At 44.0% G+C, this 22,752-nt stretch overlaps 1 protein-coding gene across 2 annotated transcripts in view; it reads right to left on the bottom strand.

The window, feature by feature from the left end:
• map1aa (microtubule-associated protein 1Aa) overlaps positions 1-21,325 on the bottom strand; it is a 42,078-nt gene extending 20,753 nt beyond the window's left edge. The window contains exons 1-2 of one of the 2 annotated variants that reach the window (XM_052063825.1): positions 21,088-21,325; positions 20,038-20,139 (exon numbers count right to left, since the gene is read on the bottom strand). In XM_052063825.1, the coding sequence (XP_051919785.1) occupies positions 20,038-20,139; positions 21,088-21,310 (325 nt within the window). In that variant the 5' untranslated portion in view covers positions 21,311-21,325. Of the gene's footprint in view, positions 1-14,302; positions 14,384-20,037; positions 20,140-21,087 lie in introns of those variants that run through there. The other variant, XM_052063826.1, reaches the window with a different exon arrangement.
• Between the last annotated feature and the right edge of the window lie 1,427 nt (positions 21,326-22,752).

The raw sequence follows: 22,752 nt of genomic DNA, 5'->3' as shown, positions 1-22,752 counted from the left end.
CCAAGACAATGGCCGCGTCCAAATTCACAGGCCGCATCTTCCAAAGGCCGCATGACGTCACTTCAGGCACGACTCGACCGCACGTGGTTTCCAAATGAGAGAAACACAATTTGCACGTTGGGTCCTTCAATGCCTTCAAAGCCTCATCCTCCTCCTCCTCATGTAGCCAACGGGGACCGTCGAGCCACACCGTAAGTGACGTCATGCGGCCTTCGGAGGACCCAGCCTGTGAATTTGGACACAGCCTAAATTTCCTATGGCCAACTGATTGTCACTGTGTTTGACTCCACAAGGTGAGGCCCTGACAGCTTAACTCATTCCACGGCAGCAATGCATAACAAATCCAGGTTCAAAATTTCCACTGAAAACATCATATGACAAGCACTGACTCATACGACTATATTTACTATAAAAGAAGAAACATTTACTCCATTTCAGGAAGTCAAGTAGTGTGTAGAAAAGTTGGGAGATTTGAGTTTGAGAGAACCGTCTTTATTCCAAATTAACTGTATGTGATTGGGGATGTTACCTGACCATGGTAATAATAACGATTGCTAGGTCCAGAAAGGAAAACAAAATGTGAATGTATTATGGCACTGGAATTTGTCGGCTGCAATTACACTCGACAGTACTGTTGTGGCGCTACTCATCTCTAAGCGGCTCAGTTTGGAGGGGTCAGTTTTCCAGTTATTCAAATTTGTACTGTGCGAAATCACAATATTAACAGCACACTAAATGAATCAGTCGAGAGGCAGTCAAGAGGCTGAAGGCTATGGAATAAAATATAGCAGAGCCACAGCAAGAGGGTAAGCTAATGTTAGCACATGTGCTTATGTCTGGTCAAGATATAATATATATATATATATATATATATATATGTATAGATAGATAGATTTGTTTTCTTCGTCTTCTTTATTTTTTATTTTTTAAACCAAGACTCAACTTCTCACAAATGTGTGGAGATAGTGTTGTCTTCACATAGACTCGGGTAATGGGGCTTTTAGTCGCTCGCTTCATGGTGCGAGCGACTAAAAGCCATATATATATTAGGGATGTGAATCTCAGCACTGAGGACGATTCGATACACATCACGATCCACTGCCAGCGATGCGATACTTAAACGATACATGGAATTTTCTGGCGATACGATGCGATACGTTTCATCGTCGTCACGATGCGATACGATTCGATACACATTAAGTTCAAATCAATGTGATCCGATACGATACAATGCAATTTGTTGCGATATTGTGCAATTAAACATGATGCAAATAAGCAAAGAAAAAAAGCTTTTAAAAAGATGGAATTCAGTATGGTATTACAAAAAGGATACCACTTTATTCCTTATAAACAGTAGAACTTGTAAAACAACTTATTTAAGCCCTTTCACAATTGGGTTTTGTGCAAAGAAAATGTAAACAATTTGGAACCTGAGACTCACAGCTGTTGCTATAGTGTAAACACAAACAGACTATTCTCACTGAGTGTCTTATATGAAATATAATAATACTTGCCCCCTCCAGGTCGGGGGGGAGATCTTGCCCCAAGTGGAGGAGTTTAAGTATCTTGGGGTCTTGTTCACGAGTGAGGGCAGGAGGGAGCGAGAGATCGACAGGTGGATCGGTGCAGCGTCTGCTGTGATGCGGACGTTGTATCGGTCTGTCGTGGTGAAGAAGGAGCTGAGCCAAAGGGCGAAGCTCTCAATTTACCGGTCAATCTACGTTCCAACCCTCATCTATGGTCACGAGCTATGGGTCGTGACCGAAAGAACGAGATCCCGGATACAAGCGGCCGAAATGAGTTTTCTCCGCAGGGTGTCCGGGCTCTCCCTTAGAGATAAGGTGAGAAGCTCGGTCATCCGGGAGGGGCTCAGAGTCGAGCCGCTTCTCCTCCAGATCGAGAGGAGCCAGATGAGGTGACTTGGGCATCTGATTCGGATGCCTCCTGAACGCCTCCCTGGTGAGGTGTTCCGGGCATGTCCCACCGGGAGGAGACCCCGAGGAAGACCCAGGACACGCTGGAGAGACTATGTCACCCAGCTGGCCTGGGAACGCCTCGGGATCCCCCGGGGAGAGCTGGAAGAAGTAGCTAGGGAGAGGGAAGTCTGGGCTTCCCTGCTAAAGCTGTTGGCCCCGCGACCCGGCCCCGGATAAGCGGTAGAAGATGGATGGATGGATGAATCTATAGCGCAAGTTGTCCACCCATCAACTGTAAGTGCATATCTTTGCGCACTGTTCAGCGACACAGTAATCTCACTTTGTTGTACACATCGGGAATATGTTTGTAAGTGAACACAGACCTGTCTGGCATTTTATACCTGGGTTCCAAAACGTACACGAGCTGTCTGAAACCCTCGTTGTCCACCACGCTAAGGCTGGAGGTCTTTGCATATGAAATAAGCAGTGGCCTTAGTTATAGCCATTGCGCGGTCACAGTGAGTTGCAAGGGGACTCCCAAAATAAGAGGCAATTTTTTTCTGATCCTGACCTGGTTTACCAAGAGTTTCTCCGGTGTCCGACGAGGAACTGGGCGGGGAAGAGGGAGGGAAACTTGTCGGTGATCTGGTGCCATCGGTTTAAGTGGGTCTGCATATTTGTGGTGCTGCCGTTGTATGGCTTCTTAGTGCGACATTCCTTGCAAATTACGGAGGTTTTATCAAGCTTTCCGTCTTTCCTTTCGAAGCCGTAGTATTTCCAAACATAAGATTTGAATGTTGCGGCTGCATTAAATATAGTAGTTTCCTTGCTGCTGCGTACGCTAACTTCCATAATGTTTCGCTAGTTGTGTACTGGACTGTATGTGACGTACGGCTACCGTCCGTATTCAACACAAAACGTAAAGCAATGATGGTGCATTCATTGCGCCTAGGAAAGGGCAGATAGGTGACGTTTAACATGAATAAAACGGCGCTATATATATATATATATATATATATATATATATATATATATATATATATATATATATATATATATATATATAAAATCCCGCTTGGGCCAAAAATGAGCACATAACACCATCCAGTGTTATGGATGGTGGGCAAGATCCTTCACGCTAATGCCTACCTCATACAATGATGAGAGACAATAAAACGAATGACATGCCGGCTCAGACGTCGCCCGGCCAAACAAGGTCTGCGTGAGGTGCTGGGGAACCAGAGCACCTTGATGAAAAATGGGCTACTGGAACAAAGCGGAGATGGGCGAGAGGCGATAACATGGCTCTGTTGGAATGCTACTACTCAAGCAACCCTAGTCAGAGGGGTTAAATGCAGAGAATATGGGCTAAATGGTTACTTCGAAACCCACAGTCATGGTTGACCACGAAACAACTAGTAGCTCAGTGTTCTAACATCCACAAACGGCAACTGCTGTCACAACTTGAGATTGATGAGGTACAACGCAGGTTCCATGGTGAAGGGCCCCAGCCTGCCAGATCAGAGGAGGAGGTCATACAAGAGATTGGGAGGCAAGCCCCAATGAATGCAGATGATGAGATTGGGTGGCCAGCCCCAATGAATGAAATGCTGAGCGAGGCAGCAACTGACCTGAAAGCTAAGATCATGCCGAGAATGAAAGCTGGGCAACCTAGAAACCGATTACAACGGCTATATGAAGTACCATCTGAAAGTCTCATAGAAAGTGTGAATGCAGCACTGAGGGCGATCCCTACCGTAACGATCACAGAAACCAATGAGCTGATATACGCTTCAGCATCAGTGATCCTGGAGACTCTGGGCTATAAGAGCAACCATGGAAGCCATGAGATACGTTACCCACCATGGAAAAGACGGTTGGAGGCTAAGATCAAGGCGGCCCGGAAAGATGTGAGTCAATTGACGGAGGCCCAGAGAGGTGTGATGAAAAGGCCGATACCCGAGAGGTACATCCAGATGACCATACCTGAAGCACTCGAAACTGCTAAACAAAGCCTCCGAGCCTTGTCCAGCCGCCTAAAGCGGTACACGAAAGAGAATGAGGCCAGACGAATAAACAGGCTGTTCGCAACACAACCTGCGAAAGTGTACGCTCAGTGGCAGGGTCCTAACAACAGAGCTGACCCACCAAGACTGGAAACTGAAAGGTACTGGAAAGGCATATGGGAGAGGGAGGTTGCACATAACAGCAGTGCACAATTGCTGGTGACCCTGAGAGAGGAGCACAGCAACCTCCCTGAACAGAACCCAGTTACCATAACAGTGGCAGACATACAGGAAAGAGTCTCAGATATGAAGAACTGGACAGCACCAGGCCCGGACATGGTCCACACCTACTGGCTAAAGAAACTCACAGCACTCCATGAGCGCCTAGCAGTACAAATGAACCAGCTGCTGAGGGATGGGACTCACCCAGAATGGCTAACCGAAGGGCGAACGATCCTGAAGGATCCCTCGAAGGGTGCAGCCCCATCCAACTATCGGCCAATAACCTGTCTCTCCACAACATGGAAGCTCATGTCAGGCATCATTGCGGCTAAGATAAGTGGACACATGGATCAATACATGAACGAAGCACAGAAGGGCATTGGTAGAGATACTAGAGGAGCCAAACATCAACTCCTGGTTGACAGAACAGTCGCACAAGACTGCAGGTCCCGACGTACCAACCTGTGCACAGCTTGGATTGCTTACAAGAAAGCCTATGACTCGATGCCACATACATGGATCACTGAATGCTTGGAGTTGTATAAGGTGAACAGGACCCTAAGAGCCTTCGTTGCGAACTCGATGAGGATGTGGAAAACCACACTTGAAGCCAATGGCAAGCCACTTACCCAAGTGTCCATCAAATGTGGCATATACCAAGGTGATGCACTCTCCCCACTGCTGTTCTGCATAGGACTGAACCCCCTAAGCCAAGTAATCACCAAGACAGGCTATGGATACCGCCTCAGAAATGGAGCTACAATCAGTCACCTCCTCTACATGGATGACATAAAGCTGTATGCTAAGAGCGAAAGGGACATAGATTCCCTGATCCACACAACCAGGATCTACAGCAGCGACATCGGGATGTCATTCGGGCTTGAGAAATGTAGTCGGATGGTGACTCAGAGAGGAAAAGGTAGTCCGCACTGAAGGGGTCACACTCCCTGAAGGAACAATAGCAGACATTGAGGACAGCTACAAGTACCTTGGTATACCACAAGCCAATGGCAACCTCGAACTGGCAACAAGGAAAGCGGCTACGGCCAAATACCTCCAGCGAGTGAGGCAAGTCCTAAGAAGCCAGCTCAATGGCAAGAATAAGACCCGGGCAATAAACAGCTATGCCTTGCCAGTGATCAGATACCCTGCAGGAATAATAAGGTGGCCAAAGGAAGAGATTCAGACCACGGAAATTAAGACCCGAAAGCTCCTAACCATGCATGGAGGGTTCCATCCCAAATCCAGCACCCTGAGACTGTACGCAAGCCGAAAGGAAGGAGGCCGGGGACTAGTGAGTGTGAGAGCCACTGTCCAGGATGAAACATCCAAGCTCCATGAATACATCAAGGAGAAGGCTCCAACGGATGACGTACACAGAGAATGTCTCAGACAATGGGGAACAGAAGATGAGGCGCTAGAAGAGGGACCATCATGGGAGGACAAGCCCCTACACGGGACGTACCACCGGACCATAACTGAAGTGGCTGATCTCAAGAAGTCCTATCAGTGGCTAGAGAGGGCTGGCCTGAAGGACAGCACAGAGGCACTCATCCTGGCTGCTCAGGAGCAGGCCTTGAGCACCAGAGCCATCGAGGCCCAGATATACCACACCAGACAAGACCCAAGGTGTAGGTTGTGCAAAGAGGCACCTGAGACGATCCAACACATAACTGCAGGGTGTAAGATGCTGGCAGGGAAAGCCTACATGGAACGCCATAACCAGGTGGCTGACATAGTCTACCGAAACATCTGTGCGGAGTATGGACTGGAAACCCCAAGGTCAAAATGGGAAACACCTCCGAAGGTGGTGGAGAATGACAGAGCGAAGATCCTGTGGGACTTCCGGATCCAGACTGACAAGATGGTAATGGCGAACCAACCAGATATCGTGATCATAGATAAAGGGCAGAGGAAAGCCGTTGTAGTGGATGTAGCAGTCCCAAGTGATGGAAACATCAGGAAGAAGGAACATGAGAAATTCGAGAAATACCAAGGGCTCAGAGAGGAGCTGGAGAGAGCCTGGAAGGTAAAGGTGACAGTCGTGCCTGTGGTGGTCGGAGCACTCGGGGCAGTGACCCCCAAACTAGATGAGTGGTTGCAACAGATCCCGGGAACAACATCAGACATCTCAGTCCAGAAATGTGCAGTGCTGGGAACAGCAAGGATACTGCGCAGAACCCTCAAGCTTCCTGGCCTCTGGTAGAGGACCCGAGCTGAATGAGGGACGGACACCACCCGAGGGGTGAGATGAGGATTTTTTATTTTATATATATATATGGCTCGGAAGATGAATGAATGAATGAATGAATATATATATATGCTTGGTGGCTGCGCCTTCTCGGCAGCACGCCTGTACCAGCACAGATTTTGGTTGGGAGGAATGTCGGCGCCATTGACTGTCGGTGCAGGACAGACCTGGGGCGCTTGTGTTTTTTGCGCCTGTAATGGGCAGCATTTTTCACAACCCCGTTTTGTTCAGTGGCTGTGTCGACGATGTTGGACAGTCGGCGTTGGTGCGGCTGAATGGATGGCTGCTGAAGTTGAGGATGAGGAGAGAGGAGCGTTGGCGCAGAGCGCTGATTAGGGATGTGAATCTCAGCACTGAGGACGATTCGATACACATCTCGATGCACTGCCAGCGATCCATCCATCCATCCATCATCTACCGCTTATCCGGGGCCGGGTCGCGGGGGCAACAGCTTTAGCAGGGAAGCCCAGACTTCCCTCTCCCTAGCTACTTCTTCCAGCTCTCCCCGGGGGATCCCGAGTCGTTCCCAGGCAAGCTGGGTGACATAGTCTCTCCAGCGTGTCCTGGGTCTTCCTCGGGGTCTCCTCCCGGTGGGACATGACCGGAACACCTCACCGGGGAGGCGCTCAGGAGGCATCCGAATCAGATGCCCAAGCCACCTCATCTGGCTCCTCTCGATGTGGAGGAGAAGCGGCTCGACTCTGAGCCCCTCCCGGATGACTGAGCTTCTCACCTTATCTCTAAGGGAGAGCCCGGACACCCTGCGGAGAAAACTCATTTCAGCCGCTTGTATCCGGGATCTCGTTCTTTCGGTCACGACCCATAGCTCGTGACCATAGGTGAGGGTTGGGACGTAGATCGACCGGTAAATTGAGAGCTTCGCCCTTTGGCTCAGCTCCTTCTTCACCACGACAGACCGATACAACGTCCGCATCACAGCAGACGCTGCACCGATCCGCCTGTCGATCTCCCGCTCCCTCCTACCCCCACTCGTGAACAAGACCCCAAGATACTTGAACTCCTCCACTTGGGGTAAGATCTCCTCCCCGACCCGGAGGGGGCACTCCACCCTTTTCCGACTGAGGACCATGGTTTCAGATTTGGAGGTGCTGATTTTCATCCCAACCGCTTCACACTCGGCTGCGAAACGCTCCAGTGAGAGTTGGAGAGCCCCGTTTGAAGGAGCCAACAGCACCACATCATCTGCAAAAAGCAGGGATGTAATACTGAGGCCCCCAAAACGGACCCCCTCAACGCTTCGGCTGCGCCTAGAAATTCTGTCCATAAAGGTTATGAACAGAATCGGCGACAAAGGGCAGCCTTGGCGGAGTCCTACCCCCACTGGAAACGATTCCGACTTACTGCCGGCAATGCGAACCAAACTCTGACATCGGTGGTATAGTGACCGAACAGCCCGTATCAGGGGGTTCGGTACCCCATACCCACGAAGCACCCCCCACAGAACTCCCCGAGGGACACGGTCAAACGCCTTCTCCAAGTCCACGAAACACATGTAGACTGGTTGGGCGAATTCCCACATACCCTCAAGGACCCTGCTAAGGGTGTAGAGCTGGTCCACTGTTCCACGGCCGGGACGAAAACCACACTGCTCCTCCTCAATCTGAGGCACTGCCAGCGATGCGATACTTAAACGATACATGGAATTTTCTGGCGATACGATGCGATACGTTTCACCGTCGTCACGATGCGATACGATGCGATACACATTAAGTACGATACAATGCAATTTGTTGCGATATTGTGCAATTAAACATGATGCAAATAAGCAAAGAAAAAAAGCTTTTAAAAAGATGGAATTCAGTGTGGTATTACAAAAAGGATACCACTTTATTCCTTATAAACAGTAGAACTTGTAAAACAACTTATTTAAGCCCTTTCACAATTGGGTTTTGTGCAAAGAAAATGTAAACAATTTGGCACCTGAGACTCACAGCTGTTGCTATAGTGTAAACACAAACAGACTATTCTCACTGAGTGTCTTATATGAAATATAATAATAACATATATATATATATATATATATATGAATCTATAGCGCAAGATGTCCACCCATCCACTGTAAGTGCAACTCTTTGTGCACTGTTCAGCGACACAGTAATCTCACTTCTTACTTTGTTGTACACATCGGGAATATGTAAGTGAACACAGACCTGTCTGGTATTTTATACCTGGGTTCCAAAACGTGCACGAGCTGTCTGAAACCCTCGTTGTCCACCACGCTAAGGCTGGAGGTCTTTGCATATGAAATAAGCAGTGGCCTTAGTTATAGCCATTGCGCGGTCACAGTGAGTTGCAAGGGGACTCCCAAAATAAGAGGCAATTTTGTTCTGATCCTGACCTGGTTTACCAAGAGTTTCTCCGGTGTCCGACGAGGAACTGGGCGGGGAAGCGGGAGGGAAACTTGTCGGTGATCTGGTGCCATCGTTTTAAGTGGGTCTGCATATTTGTGGTTCTGCCGTTGTATGGCTTCTTAGTGCGACATTCCTTGCAAATTACGGAGGTTTTATCAAGCTTTCCGTCTTTCTTTTCGAAGCCGTAGTATTTCCAAACATAAGATTTGAATGTTGCGGCTGCATTAAATATAGTAGTTTCCTCGCCTCCCCTTGCGCTAACTTCCATAATGTTTCGCTAGTTGTGTACTGGACTGTATGTGACGCACGGCTACCGTCCGTCTTCAACACAAAACGCAAAGCAATGATGGTGCAAATCCATGCGCCTAGGAAAGGGCAGATAGGTGACGTTTAACATGAATAAAACCCATCAATGCATCGTGATGAATCGCGATTTCACCCGTCAATCGCGTCGTACCCAGTGAATGAGCCGATGCACTCGGATCACGCACGTGCGCATCGATGTATCGATTAATATCGATTATTTTCCACACCCTTAGCGCTGATGCGCATTTGGAACCGTGAGTCGCCGCTTAGAATTGAAATGGATTTCCATGGGACAGGAGAAGTGAACCCATCTCTTTTCGTCAATGGATGCTACAGCTTCTTGTTGACTTTGAAACTTAGCTTGTAGCTGACGTGTGCACATTTTCAGCATGACGTCTCTGATCCACTGGTTAAAGGAAACTTTGATTCTCTCCTCTTTCATCTCAAACTGCTTCAAACAACAAAGCGTGTGATGGAAAAGTGGTTATGCCTGCATGACTGTCTGTGTTTCATGTTATGTGTTGTGTTTATTATTTTACTTGATGTTAACTGTTTTGTTAAGCGCTTTGTTACAGCTGCCGCTGTTGTGAAAGCGCTATATAAATCAGCATGTATTGTATATATATATATATATATATATATATCTTGACCAGACATAAGCACATGTGCTAACATTAGCACATTAGCTTTAGCTAACATTAGCTTACCCTCTTGCTGTGGCTCTGCTATATTTTATTCCATAGCCTTCAGCCTCTTGACTGCCTCTCGACTGATTCATTTAGTGTACTGTTAATATTGCGATTTAGCACAGTACAAATTATATATATATATAGAGATAGATAGATAGATAGATAGATAGATAGATAGATAGATAGATAGATAGATAGACAGATAGATAGACAGATAGATAGACAGATAGATAGACAGATAGATAGATAGATAGATAGATAGATAGATAGATAGATAGATAGATAGATAGATAGATAGATAGATAGATAGATAGATAGATAGATAGATAGATAGATAGATAGATAGATAGATAGATAGATAGATAGATAGATAGATAGATAGATAGATAGATAGATAGATAGATAGATAGATAGATAGATAGATAGATAGATAGATAGATAGATAGATAGATAGATAGATAGATAGATAGATAGATAGATAGATAGATAGATAGATAGATAGATAGATAGATAGATAGATAGATAGATAGATAGATAGATAGATAGATAGATAGATAGATATGGCATGCTTGCCAATAATAAGTGGAACTAGTCACAAGAGCCACAACAAAGCATGTGGGTATCATGCAGTGAAAAATGGGCATTCGCGACAGCGCTGTATGTTGGATGCCCTGCAGTTAGTTGGTACACAAATATCAAATAATCTGGGATGGACTCCAGATGGGCTACAGAGCTGAGGGGAACCGTCAAGTCGATTCAGCAGTGAGCCAGAGTGCCGCACTCTCGTAGACATTTGATCTGAACCCCAAATATTCTTCAATGAACGGCATGGGAATTTGTTTTTCCTAATGTCAGCTGCAGGTAGCATCCACAGAGAGGATGTTGAGAAACTATTGATAAAAACTATGCACGCCTTGACTAAACAATAGAAAAGCCCTACTATCTGAAGACAATTTTTTGACTGCATTAAAATGGCTCATGTGCATTCAAGAAATTTGATTTTGACAAGAACAAAAAAATAGTAAATAAAAATAAAATAGATATATTGCCAAATAAAGTGTATCAGTGTTACAACACATAGACATTTGATAAAATAATGATCATGTGGGTTTGGAGTAAATTGGACAAGTTGTCAAATGGCAATGGCATCATGTTTACTGCATATGAATTTACGATGTTAACTCATTCACTCCCAAAGACGTTTTTAAACGTCTTTTCAGATTTGGTCTAGAATTGGCTGGAATTGAATGCGTTTTAGGTGACAGCTGTTCATGCTTTTACATCCAATCTGCACACATAGAAGCATTCAAATTGGTACTCAGATCTGCTCTGCGCAGACATGTAGGCGTATGCCAAAAACACCGAAATGTTTTTTTGAGTTGTGCTTATTTTGCTGCAGTACTGGCAGTATTTTGGCTTATGTTACTTTGTGCTGTTTTTACTTGTGTTTTGTTCCCTGCGGTAAGATTGGCAGTTCTCATTTTTTCGTGTTTTTGTGTGTGATATGCACGGGTTATATACCACTGTGACCAATAGAGTGAATTTTACATCACGTGGCCAGTGTTGGGAAAGTTACTTCCAAAATGTGAGACATTTTAGATTACATTTAAAAGTAATCTTTCTTTACACTATAATTGATTGTGTAGAGCAGGTGTCACCAACATTTTTGAGGGTGAGAGCAACTTCATGTGTACCGATTGTGTGAAGGGCTACCAGATTGATACACGTCTGAAATAACATATTTGTCCAAAATACCTTCAATAATATGAGGATGGGTTATTTTTAATACTTGATGATTTAAATTGTCAGACTTTGATCGTGTTTCGAAATGTCTCACAGTACTGCCAATGTTTGCATTTTTAAATCATAATTTCTACTAGCAAATCACAATGTCCAGGCACTGGCGGGCTACTCAAGTGGTCTTCACGGGCTACCTGGTGCCCGCGGGCACCATGTTGGTGACCACTGGTGTAGAGTAATAAGTTACTTTTAAGTTACTTTTTTTTCAAGTCTGTGTTGTGTTGGTGCATTTCTTGGACCAGAATTGAATTTGACAAAATTACTTGTCCAAATTTCATATCACTGTGTCACTTGTGCACATTAAAAAATAGCAGTTCCTCATTTCTTTGAACACATTGCAAATGCTTTGGCACATCCAGGCCAATGATTATGTCCAGTTTTCCAATGTTCCCTTGATATTATAAATTGCTTATGTCATGTTGATTAGTTAGACAGGAAAGTCTTTCCATGCAAAATGGCTGAACAAGTTGTCATAGTATGTCAAGAATATTTCCATAGAATGTTCAACGTAAGTGAAGATAATTGTTCCAATATGGATGAGAAAGTTGGGCCTAAAGGAAGTCAAAGACTGTGCTGTAATTCCTGCAGTGTTGCATGTACAATTGTCCCAGAAGAGATTGTCCCATATTTACATTTCTACTCTAGGCATTAGAACTGATGAGCCAATCAGAGGCAGAGTAGGTTCGGACATATGTTAATACAATACAATACATGCTGATTTATATAGCGCTTTCACAACAGCGTCAGCTGTAACAAAGCGCTTAACAAAACAGTTAACATCAAGTAAAACAATAAACACAACACATAACATGAAACACAGACAGTCATGCAGGCATAACCACTTTTCCATCACACGCTTTGTTGTTTGAAGCAGTTTGAGATGAAAGAGGAGAGAATCAAAGTTTCCTTTAACCAGTGGATCAGAGACGTCATGCTAAAAATGTGCACACGTCAGCTACAAGCTAAGTTTCAAAGTCAACAAGAAGCTGTAGCATCCATTGACGAAAAGAGATGGGTTAACTTCTCCTGTTCCATGGAAATCCATTTCAATTCTAAGCGGCGACTCACGGTTCCAAATGCGCATCAGCGCTCTGCGCCAACGCTCCTCTCTCCTCATCCTCAACTTCAGCAGCCATCCATTCAGCCGCACCAACGCCGACTGTCCAACAGTGTCGACATAGCCACTGAACAAAACGGGGTTGTGAAAAATGCTGCCCATTACTGGCGCAAAAAACACAAGCGCCCCAGGTCTGTCCAGCACCGACAGTCAATGGCGCCGACATTCCTCCCAACCAAAATCTGTGCTGGTACAGGCGTGCTGCCGAGAAGGCGCAGCCACCAAGCACAGATGCTTCTCCTTTGACGAATGTCGTGGCCAAAAACGCTGAAAACAGTCCATATCAGGTCCGCACGATGAAACAACAAATAACATGTGACAAAACAAAAGACAAAAACACCAAAAAAGAACCAAAAAGCAAGGCTCTTGAAGAGCACTTGCCGAAGGCTGCCTACTCGAGTGCCATCTTGGAAAAAAAAATAATATATATATATATATATATATGCTTGGACCATATTATGTTTGTACAGTATGTGGATAACTTGTATTGTTATTGTCGCTGTCCATTCAGAAGGCATCATTGCTATTATTCGAGAAGTACATACAGAAGGGTGGGGAGCTGAGATTGAAGTCGACATCAGAACTGATCTCTGGACATCTCAATGAGTTTTCCTTAAAATGAAGAAAAAGTTACTCCACTTGTTTAACGATTGAAAAAAAAAACAGTTAACAAACCATTTCTTAACCTTGCTTTTAAATCTGGCATGGGTAACCGGGCATATCGCTGAATGATGTCATCCACCCATGGTCAAAACCAAATGGATTGACATACTGAATGAAAGAACGTTTTACTCAGTGAAATTGTGACATGAACACATTTGTCTCAGAAACAATGTATTACTCAGTTAATTGTAGCCGTCTCCCCACCCCCACTCCTCTCGCCTTGCATGTTTCTGGATTAAAACATCATCAATTCAGCTTTCTATTTCAGGGACCTTTTGTCTAGCCTGTTGCATAATTTCAGGGTCAGAGTGAGGTTTACACCACATCACATCGCAGCACAGATTTGACACTGACAACTAATGTGGCTTGCCCCGATCAGAGACTCATCAAGACTTACTATCTCAGATATTGCCTTCAGGTCAAAAGATTTTGCGTTTACTATGAAATCGGGTCACCCATATTTACTCAACTGAAATGATCGTAACAGTAGCACACAATGTGGGCCCATGGCCGCCTGTTTGCACTACGGGTACAGTGCACAACGTATAGTCTCGCTAAACACCTGAATTAGTTTAATACAAAATTAAAAATCATAGCATTTTCAAAAATACTACGTTGTCAGAGCAGCGTCAATGTCTTTTTTCAAAGCATGTGTAGCAATTATTATACATTGACATGGCTAGTGAAATGGCCGGCTAAATCATCATCTATCATCTTACTTACTTAATCACACCACGGTCTTCTTGAGTGTCTAGACCACTAGTACAGTTAGATTCCTCCAGAGTGGCATCAATTTGCATACACCGACGGTGACCTACGTGCTGTTTTAAAAAGGGCGATTCTAACCACCACGCAGTCAGATATTTCGGCACTTTCGACATAAAAGCACTGACAGAAATGGTCCAAACGTCCAAGGGTGACAGCATTAAAGGCCAGAAAAAAAGCGGCGAGGTGACTTACCGTCCTGCTTTCGGCGGAGTGGATGGAGCAGAGGGAGGGGCGGGGATGGTGTTGGGCTGCTGAGGAGAGGAAGGCACGATCGGCCTGCTCGGCTCAACGCTGCTCATGCTACATTCATGTACAGCTCGGAAAACCCAACATCCTTGTGAGGCCACTCATTTTCTGGCAAACAGTTCTGTGTACAAGCGCGTAACTGAACATCACACCAAATGCGCGTAATGGAATGCCATTAAACGTCGCAGTCCCTCAAAGATACACTTTTAAATATTGTTTTTAAAACTGAAAAATAATACTGTATGGCTATTGTTACCTATACATACATCAAAACATAATAAGACATAATAAAGTGAAGATATTATTATTATTAGTAGTGGTAGTAGTAGTAGTAGTAGTATTGTTGTTGTTGTCATGTAAAAAACGTAAACACAGACACACACGCACAAACACAAAAAAAAACGGAAGGTGCTTTTTTTCTCTTTATTTGCGCTGGTACATATCTAACTATATTGGTCTGTAATACGAGACAAAAAATAAAGAACAAACTCGCAAGTTGGGGCACTCACATCCACGAATTCATTTTTTTTTCCAAGATGGCGCCCGAGTAGGCAGCCTTCGGCAAGTGCTCTTCAAGAGCCTTGCTTTTTTGTTCTTTTTTGCTGTTTTTGTCTTTTGTTTTGTCACATGTTGTTTGTTGTTTCATTGTGTGGACCTGATATGGACTGTTTTCAGCGCTTTTTGGCCACGACGTTCGTCAAAGGAGCAGTATCTGTGCTTGGTGGTTGCGCCTTCTCGGCAGCACGCCTGTACCAGCACAGATTTTGATTGGGAGGAATGTCGGCGCCATTGACTGTCGGTGCTGGACAGACCTGGGGCGCTTGTGTTTTTTGCGCCAGTAATGGGCAGCATTTTTCACAACCCCGATTTGTTCAGTGGCTATGTCAGCGCTGTTGGACAGTTGGCGTTGGTGCGGCTGGATGGATGGCCGCTGAAGTTGAGGATGAGGAGAGAGGAGCGTTGGCGAAGAGCGCTGATGCGTATTTGGAACCGTGAGTCGCCGCTTGGAATTGAAATGGATTTCCATGGGACAGGAGAAGTGAACCAATCTCTTTTTTCGTCAATGGATGCTACAGCTTCTTGTTGACTTTGAAACTTAGCTTGTAGTCGACGTGTGCACATTTTGAGCATGACGTCTCTGATCCACTGGTTAAAGGACACTTTGATTCTCTCCTCTTTCATCTCAAACTGCTTCAAACAACAAAGCGTGTGACGGAAAAGTGGTTAGGACTGCACGACTGTCCGTGTTTTATGTTATGTGTTGTGTTTATTGTTTTACTTGATGTTAACTGTTTTGTTAAGCGCTTTGTTACAGCTGCCGCTGTTGTGAAAGCGCTATATAAATCAGCATGTATTGTATTGTATTGTAAAGACCAACCTGTGCAAATATGATGGAAACACAAGTTCTTGGGACTGTTTCAAGATCCCCCTTGAACACTGTTACCACTGCCCCATTAAAATACTTATTGGTGGCATATAAGAGCTAAATAATGAGATTTAAAATTGGATGGTAAATGACAGACCCAAATTGTCATTGCATGTACATTTCCCCATTATTCATCAGTGTAACGCATGCTAATCGTCTGTTCTGTGAAGAGAACTTTTCGAGCAGCTGTGAGCCAAACAGCTGCGGGAGGAAGAGGGACAGAAATAAACTAAAACCAACTGAACAGACTCGAGCTCAAAATATCATAATTAATATTAATTATCCATCCATCCAACCAATTTCGATCCCACTTGTTCTCATTAGGGTTGTGTGTGAGCTGTTGCCTAGTCCAGCTGGCTTTAATTCAGTTAAAATGCACGATTTTAGAATGTGAGAGGAAGCCAGAGTATGTGGAGAGAAGCCATGCTAGCACATTTTAAGGGCCTGACTCAAGATTCGAACCCAGAATCACTTGACTCTGAAGTTTATTTGCTCGCCATTTTTCCACCAGACACCATGGTTGAATATTTGTCATTCTAATTTCTGATCCTAATTGAATACATTTTACAGGAAATAACCTAATGTAAAACATGGATTGGAAGAACTGCAGATAAAATTCAAAATTCAGTGTGGCTCATAAAAGAACCCCAGGTTAAGATGCAAGGCTTTTCAACCACACCACTGAGGCTTGTCAGCATTGCAGTAACTGAGAGACGACATTGAAATTCAACTACGTCACCGTGAGTGTAGAGGCAGCACTGATGCAATGCAGCATCATCTCAAATAACTCTAAATGTCAGACAACTGTGTTGTCCAGCTCCATGGCGTGCCACACCCTTCTGTCCAACCCCGAATAACTCTTTCAGCACAAGCATGTCACGTGTATGTATAAATGTCTACAGCAAATGAAGTGTTACTTCATCATCACCAATGGCATTTGGGAGAAAAGGGGCACCCTGGCGGGGACTGTTTTTTTTCTTTGCAAAGTGTGTTTTCCATGCATAAGAGAGAGTGGTTCAAACCTAGAATTTAGTTCATGCCATAGTACACAGAGTGTAGAAACTGTATGTGTTGGTGTGTATTCAGGTTTAGATAAAAGATAGTGGGGGCAGGGATACGTTCCTAATGGACAGCAGCGCCTACACGGAAGCTGACTGATCAATAGGACCTGCTGAATTATTAATAGGTAGGCATTCGCTTGGCTTTTCCAAGGTCAGTCCTTGTATGACTTGGACATTTTAACAGCATGACATTCAATTGTTAACTGTGTAAAACACATGAAGTGGCATGACCTTGACATCATTTCCTTGCATGACGTCGTCTCGACTGAACCAAATCAGAAGCATCCGAATCAGAATCATCTTTATTGGCCATGGGTGTAGAACACACAAGGAATTTGTCTCCGGTAATACAGGCCACACTAGTATTATCAATAACAAGCAACTACGAGACGCAAGGACACGATATACAAGTATCGAAAGACTTTGTGTAATGTAAGGGTACCGTCGTGCAGTAGCACCACCCAAAGACAGCTGTGAGACAATGTGCAAAGTAGCAAGCAGAGCGAAATGTGATCAGTGGTAGAATACAATACTATCGCAGTTGTGCAGTTGGTGCAGATAATCGTTGCACCATTTTTAAAGGGACCAGTAGCAGTATTTTGTAGAACAACTTTAAGTGTGCAATTGAATTGTCCTTCAGCGCTTTAAAGTGTCTGGTGCTGTGGAATATAGATCAGTGACAAATTGTTCGAGCATGTACAGAGCTGGAGCTACAATGATTATTGCGGTTATGCTGTTCCACAGGCGTGTGCAAGATTGCAAAGAGCCACTATAGATTTGGGTTGCCGTTTCTCTCAGTGTTTCCTTCACTGATCCCTGATGTTTCAAATGAAAATATTTGCATACTGCATATCAGACATCCAGACTAGCAGCAATCAATCGAGATACAGATTTAAGTCATGCATTTCATATCAAACAGAAAACGATAACCAAACATTCTGTTGGTGCAGCATCATTACACAAACATCCGATCAAAAATTGACTTGTATCAGTTGTAGTCGGGCAGACTAATGATATGATACACAAAGAAATTCATTTGCTGATTATGCAACATTATATTACTGCCCACTTTTGCATTTACCTCCTTCAAAATGTTTCGCTGCAGAGAAATCTGAGTGTATTAGAGCAATCTAACTTCATGTCCAGTAGGCGTGTGTATGAGGAGACCATCTTTGTTCTTCTCAGCCATAGACGTCATATAATATAGACACTGTCCTGAGCGAGTTGGCCTGCTGCTGCGATACGTCAATGTGTGAGCCGCATTGAATGTGTTAGGACTTATATCTGCCTGTAAACAACGTAACAAGTACATGGACCGAACTTTATAAGAAACAGCCTATAACTACTAAAAGTTCATACCTTTCGTTCACCACTTTACTGTTTGGTGCTTTCTACTGCCTTCATAACCGATTTGTCGTACTGTTTATTGTGCATGTTAAATTGCTCCATGTACAGCACTTTGTATGCAGCGATGGCTGTTTGAAAGTGCCCTATAAGTACTGTTGACTTGACTTGACTTTATTTGGGAAAGCGATAGACACCAAAAATTAAATTGAATATGTTTGTCATGTTTTTCATGGTCTCATGGTTTTGTTTTCGCCTTTGCCATGTCGCTCTGCCTACTTTTGCTACTCCCATTCCTCCTTCTCTACTCTGATCTCCCTCTCTGCAGTAGAGGTAAGATCGGGCCACCCGAGCCCGAGCCCGACCATCGGGTTTGGGTCGGGTCGGGCCTCGCTTCTCGCTGCCTTTTTTTTTGTTTCGAGGACGTGAATAGTTTGGCCACGAGAGACCGGGGTTCGCAAAAAACAGAAGTCGCCTCATCACAACACATACTGTACTAAACTCTTGCAATGACAATTTTCAGAACTCCTTCCAGTCTCTCTCGAGTATCCACCCGTCATTGTTCGTCTTTGTCTCTCTGCTACTCTCTCTTAAAGTACCGCGCTAGATTCTTAGGGATGTACTGCTGCGGTGGTTTACGGCCCAATTTTCAAGCCGTCAAAATGACAGACGGCCTTAAATTTTCCCCGTCCACTCTAAAAAAAAGAAAAAATCCGTCAATGATGGAAAATTGACGGTTAATGTAACCTCTTCAGCAAGAGAAATATAAAATAGGTAAATGTTTATACAGTCTTGTTTAACTTAGATTTCGTTGCAAAAGACAGGCTTTGTTATCAGAAATCACACCTCCTCCTCCCGAGTCCTTCACAAAAAAAACATGAAATGTCGGGTTTGCTTCGGGCTCGGGCCTGCAAATCAAGCTAAGTGATGGGGCCCGGGCTCAGGCTTAAATACAATCGGACCGGTTCGGGTTGGGCTCGATTTTTTAGGACCGATCTTAGCGCTACTCTGCAGTGCTGGATTGTGGCAGGGGGCGGGGCCAAATTCTGATGTGCCTCCTCACCTGAGCCACATCTGTTTGAGTCGGCGGCAGCTCTTTCATACTGGCTCGCCGTATTGCTGCCTTTTCTCCTCCTGCCATGAGTTCCAGCATCAAGAGTTGCCTGAATAGCTAGTTTATCTTTATTGTCATGAGTATTTCCTTGAAGAATGTGATTTTCAGTATATGATAGTTTTGTCTTTTTGAGTGTGGTAATTTTGTGTTGCTACTTTGGGTGAAAAAAAACCATATTTGGAATCAAATCTTTATCTTTTTGGTGCCTACCTCTTGGGTTGTGGCCTTTCTGTTTGCCTCACAGCACACACAGTTTTCATAAAAGGGCCTTTATAGCTGTGAAATAATACAAATGTTTCAGTGTCTCCTCATAGAGGAAACAACAAATTTATGGATGAGTACTTTTGAAACCATAAGTGGATGATAACAGTTTGTTTACTAAGTTTTAAAAAGTTTTGTTACACAAAAGTGCTTGCAATCTCTGAACATTATATTACCGAGAGAGAGAGAGAGAGAGAGAGAGAGAGAGAGAGATGACAGGTTAACAAGAAGCTTAAATGAGAACAATGAGAAGTCCAGAGCACAGCAAGAATAAACAGCAATTATCTTATGTCATTGATTCCAGATGCTCAATTTGTTATGTGTGAGAATGTCATAGATACAAGCTGCGACGCCACATCCCCATTGTTCACAGTACACGCATGGTCAAGCACCAGAAAACAACTTCAATACAGAGATGGCAGAGAACAATAAGCCCTGAACCCAACAAGTGGATTCTGAAATAGATTAAACTAACCTTTGACCAGTGATGAAAATTGAGCCGTGTGTTTGGTCTCAAACAGCTGTAGCTCCTTGTTCAGGTCGCAGATACTCAAATCAACATTCCAAGAGAGCAAACCTGGTAGATTAAAATAAAAGAAGTGAGAATCGTATAGAACGTGCTACATGCGTAGCAGTTGAATGGTGCATGGTTAATATTTTGCATTAATGTATATGATTTATGATTATACATTTTTGTATTCAAATCATGTCTTCTTTTCAGTTTTTGTTTTGAGGGATGGCATCAACATTAATTTCATTTCTATGTCACATGAAATGTTATTTTAAAGGAAGGGGGCCCGGTGGGCGAGTGGTTCGCATGTCGAGCTCACAGTGCAGAGGTGCAGGGTTTGATTCCGGCTCCAGCCTCCCTGTGTGGAATTTCCATGTTCGCCTGTGTGGGTTTTCTCCGGGTACTCGGGTTTCCTCCGACATTCCAAAAACATGCATTGTCCCAAGGTGTGAATGTGAGCGTGGATGGTTGTTCGTCTCTGTGTGCCCTGCGATTAGCTGGCAATCGGTTAAGGGTGTCCCCCCGCCTACTGCCCAAAGACAGCTGGGATAGGCTCCGGCATTCCTGCGCCCTGATGAGGATTCAGCGGATCGGAAAATCGATGCATTTTAAAGGAACGTGGTGATCTATTTCTGAATGTTCTGAACTCCTGCTGGGAAGTCTCTGAGAGATCTTAAATTAATTTGGCTAACTAAAATCTTTGTGTGATAAAAATGCAAAGAACAGAGAAATCAGGAAGTGAGGGATACTTTTTCACATCACTGTATTTTACTCATACTAATTATTGCTCATTTTTCTATTGCCGAAATACATTAACAGGTGTCTAAAACAAACCACAAAATCAACTAATTCACCTCCATGGTGTCAGTATGATTTAAATGAGTCACCTACATGGAACGATATTTTTCTTGTTTTGAATTCCATGTTATTTTGTACCAGATTTGCAAATGCTCTTGAGTAGCAGTTATTTTTCTTCAGCGTTACATCAGACTGACAACTCCTTTTCAGTCTTACCTTGTGTGATCTGTTTTCCGACAGAGTCCAGGTCAACGCTGGTGGAAATATCGCCAATGACAATCAGCATTCGATATTTGTTGTGCTGTAAAGCAACTCCAGCATGAGGATGATCCTGATGCTCAACAGCCTCCCCTAGCTTGGCTTGCTTTGTAACGGCGACAAAAGGAATTTCCATGGTAACAGTACCACTAATGGACGCTGAACTCTTTTCTATCTCCATGACAACTGTGTGTGGAGAAAGGGTGTTGAGTGCAAGATGAACTGGGAGGACTTGTAGGTGTGGCCTCAGTGGAAGTAGCAATTTTGATTGGGTAACGTGTGATGTGACTATTTGATGTCACTCAGCATCATTGGTTGAAACAAAATGAGAGATTTTAAAATTCATGTTGATCAGATTCATGACACCTCTGAAACTGACTGCTGAGAGTGAGAACAATGACAACAATGAAGGAGAATGGGAAGATGATTATTTTTCCTCTCTATTGACAGCAATAGCACGTGAGCATTCGGTGTTTGTAAACCTCCGGGGAGGATTCTATTAAACATATGTGCTAATATATGAGTATGAATTTTAGAAAAAACATAGTTGCTCAAAAGGCAAACATGTAACCGGTACCACTTACATCTCTTTCATTGATCGCGTATTGATTTGTACAAGACAAAATGAGCTGAAAATAACACAGAGGGTCTATTTATAACATTGGCACTAATAGTACCAGGCAACGCAATTTGATGTGGCTCTTTGTTGCCATTGTGATCAAAACAATGTTTTATCTATGCACAAAGACAACAGACAATTGAGCCTTCAGTCAGCATAGGCAAAGTTATTTTAGGCTTTGTGGGCCACGTGAATAAGTTTGTTCTGCATGTGTCTATCCAAAAAGGTTCCTATTATAATCAGCACCAGTAATACAAAACACAGGTGAGGAAAGAAGAAAAATGTATACAGTACCAATATAAGATACATTGTTAAACTGAAATGTAATGTACAATGCAGTGGTTCTCAAAAAAAATAAAAGATTGTCTGATAATAAAAGAAACATTGAACCTGTTTCAAATCAGAAGACAAGAACATCAGCGTGGTATCCATCACTATGTTTCTCTCCAATTTAAAACCCTCACAGACACCGTCAGCTCCTGTAGAAGAGTCTCAGAGTGATGCCACCAACACAAGCGTCTTCGCCTCGCTCAGAAGGCAAGGTTGATAAATGTTAATTACTATGCAAGGATTTATCATTAAAGATTAAAGTAAATATGTGTGCTGTACTGTTGTAATTTCTTTCACCTTTTGTGGGGGGCGGGGGGGATTGGTCCCCATTAAGCGTGAAAAATGAGGGATTGCTGTTTACGCTAATTTATTCTTTTTCAGCTCAGGATGAAAATTTTGAATTTGGTTCCTCCCCATGATCCAACACATTTGGCAATATAATGCAGGGCTCACAGGGATCAATGAAGTGTACACGTACCAAAAATGTGTATATTCCTCGCATTTGTATTTATTCTGATGCAGTGACACAAGATTGATATCTATATATATATTGCGCGTCGTCCCGCACGCGGTCTGTCCTTCCGTCTGTCCCTTTTCAAAACGTACCTACTTCACCGCGCCGCTGCGCGCCGCCACTGCGCCGCTCAGGCAGTGGCTCACTACGATCGCGTGGG

The sequence above is a fragment of the Hippocampus zosterae genome, chromosome 4 (genome assembly GCF_025434085.1).
Source record: "Hippocampus zosterae strain Florida chromosome 4, ASM2543408v3, whole genome shotgun sequence".
NCBI lineage: Eukaryota > Metazoa > Chordata > Actinopteri > Syngnathiformes > Syngnathidae > Hippocampus > Hippocampus zosterae.
This window is presented reverse-complemented; position numbering and strand designations above follow the sequence as displayed.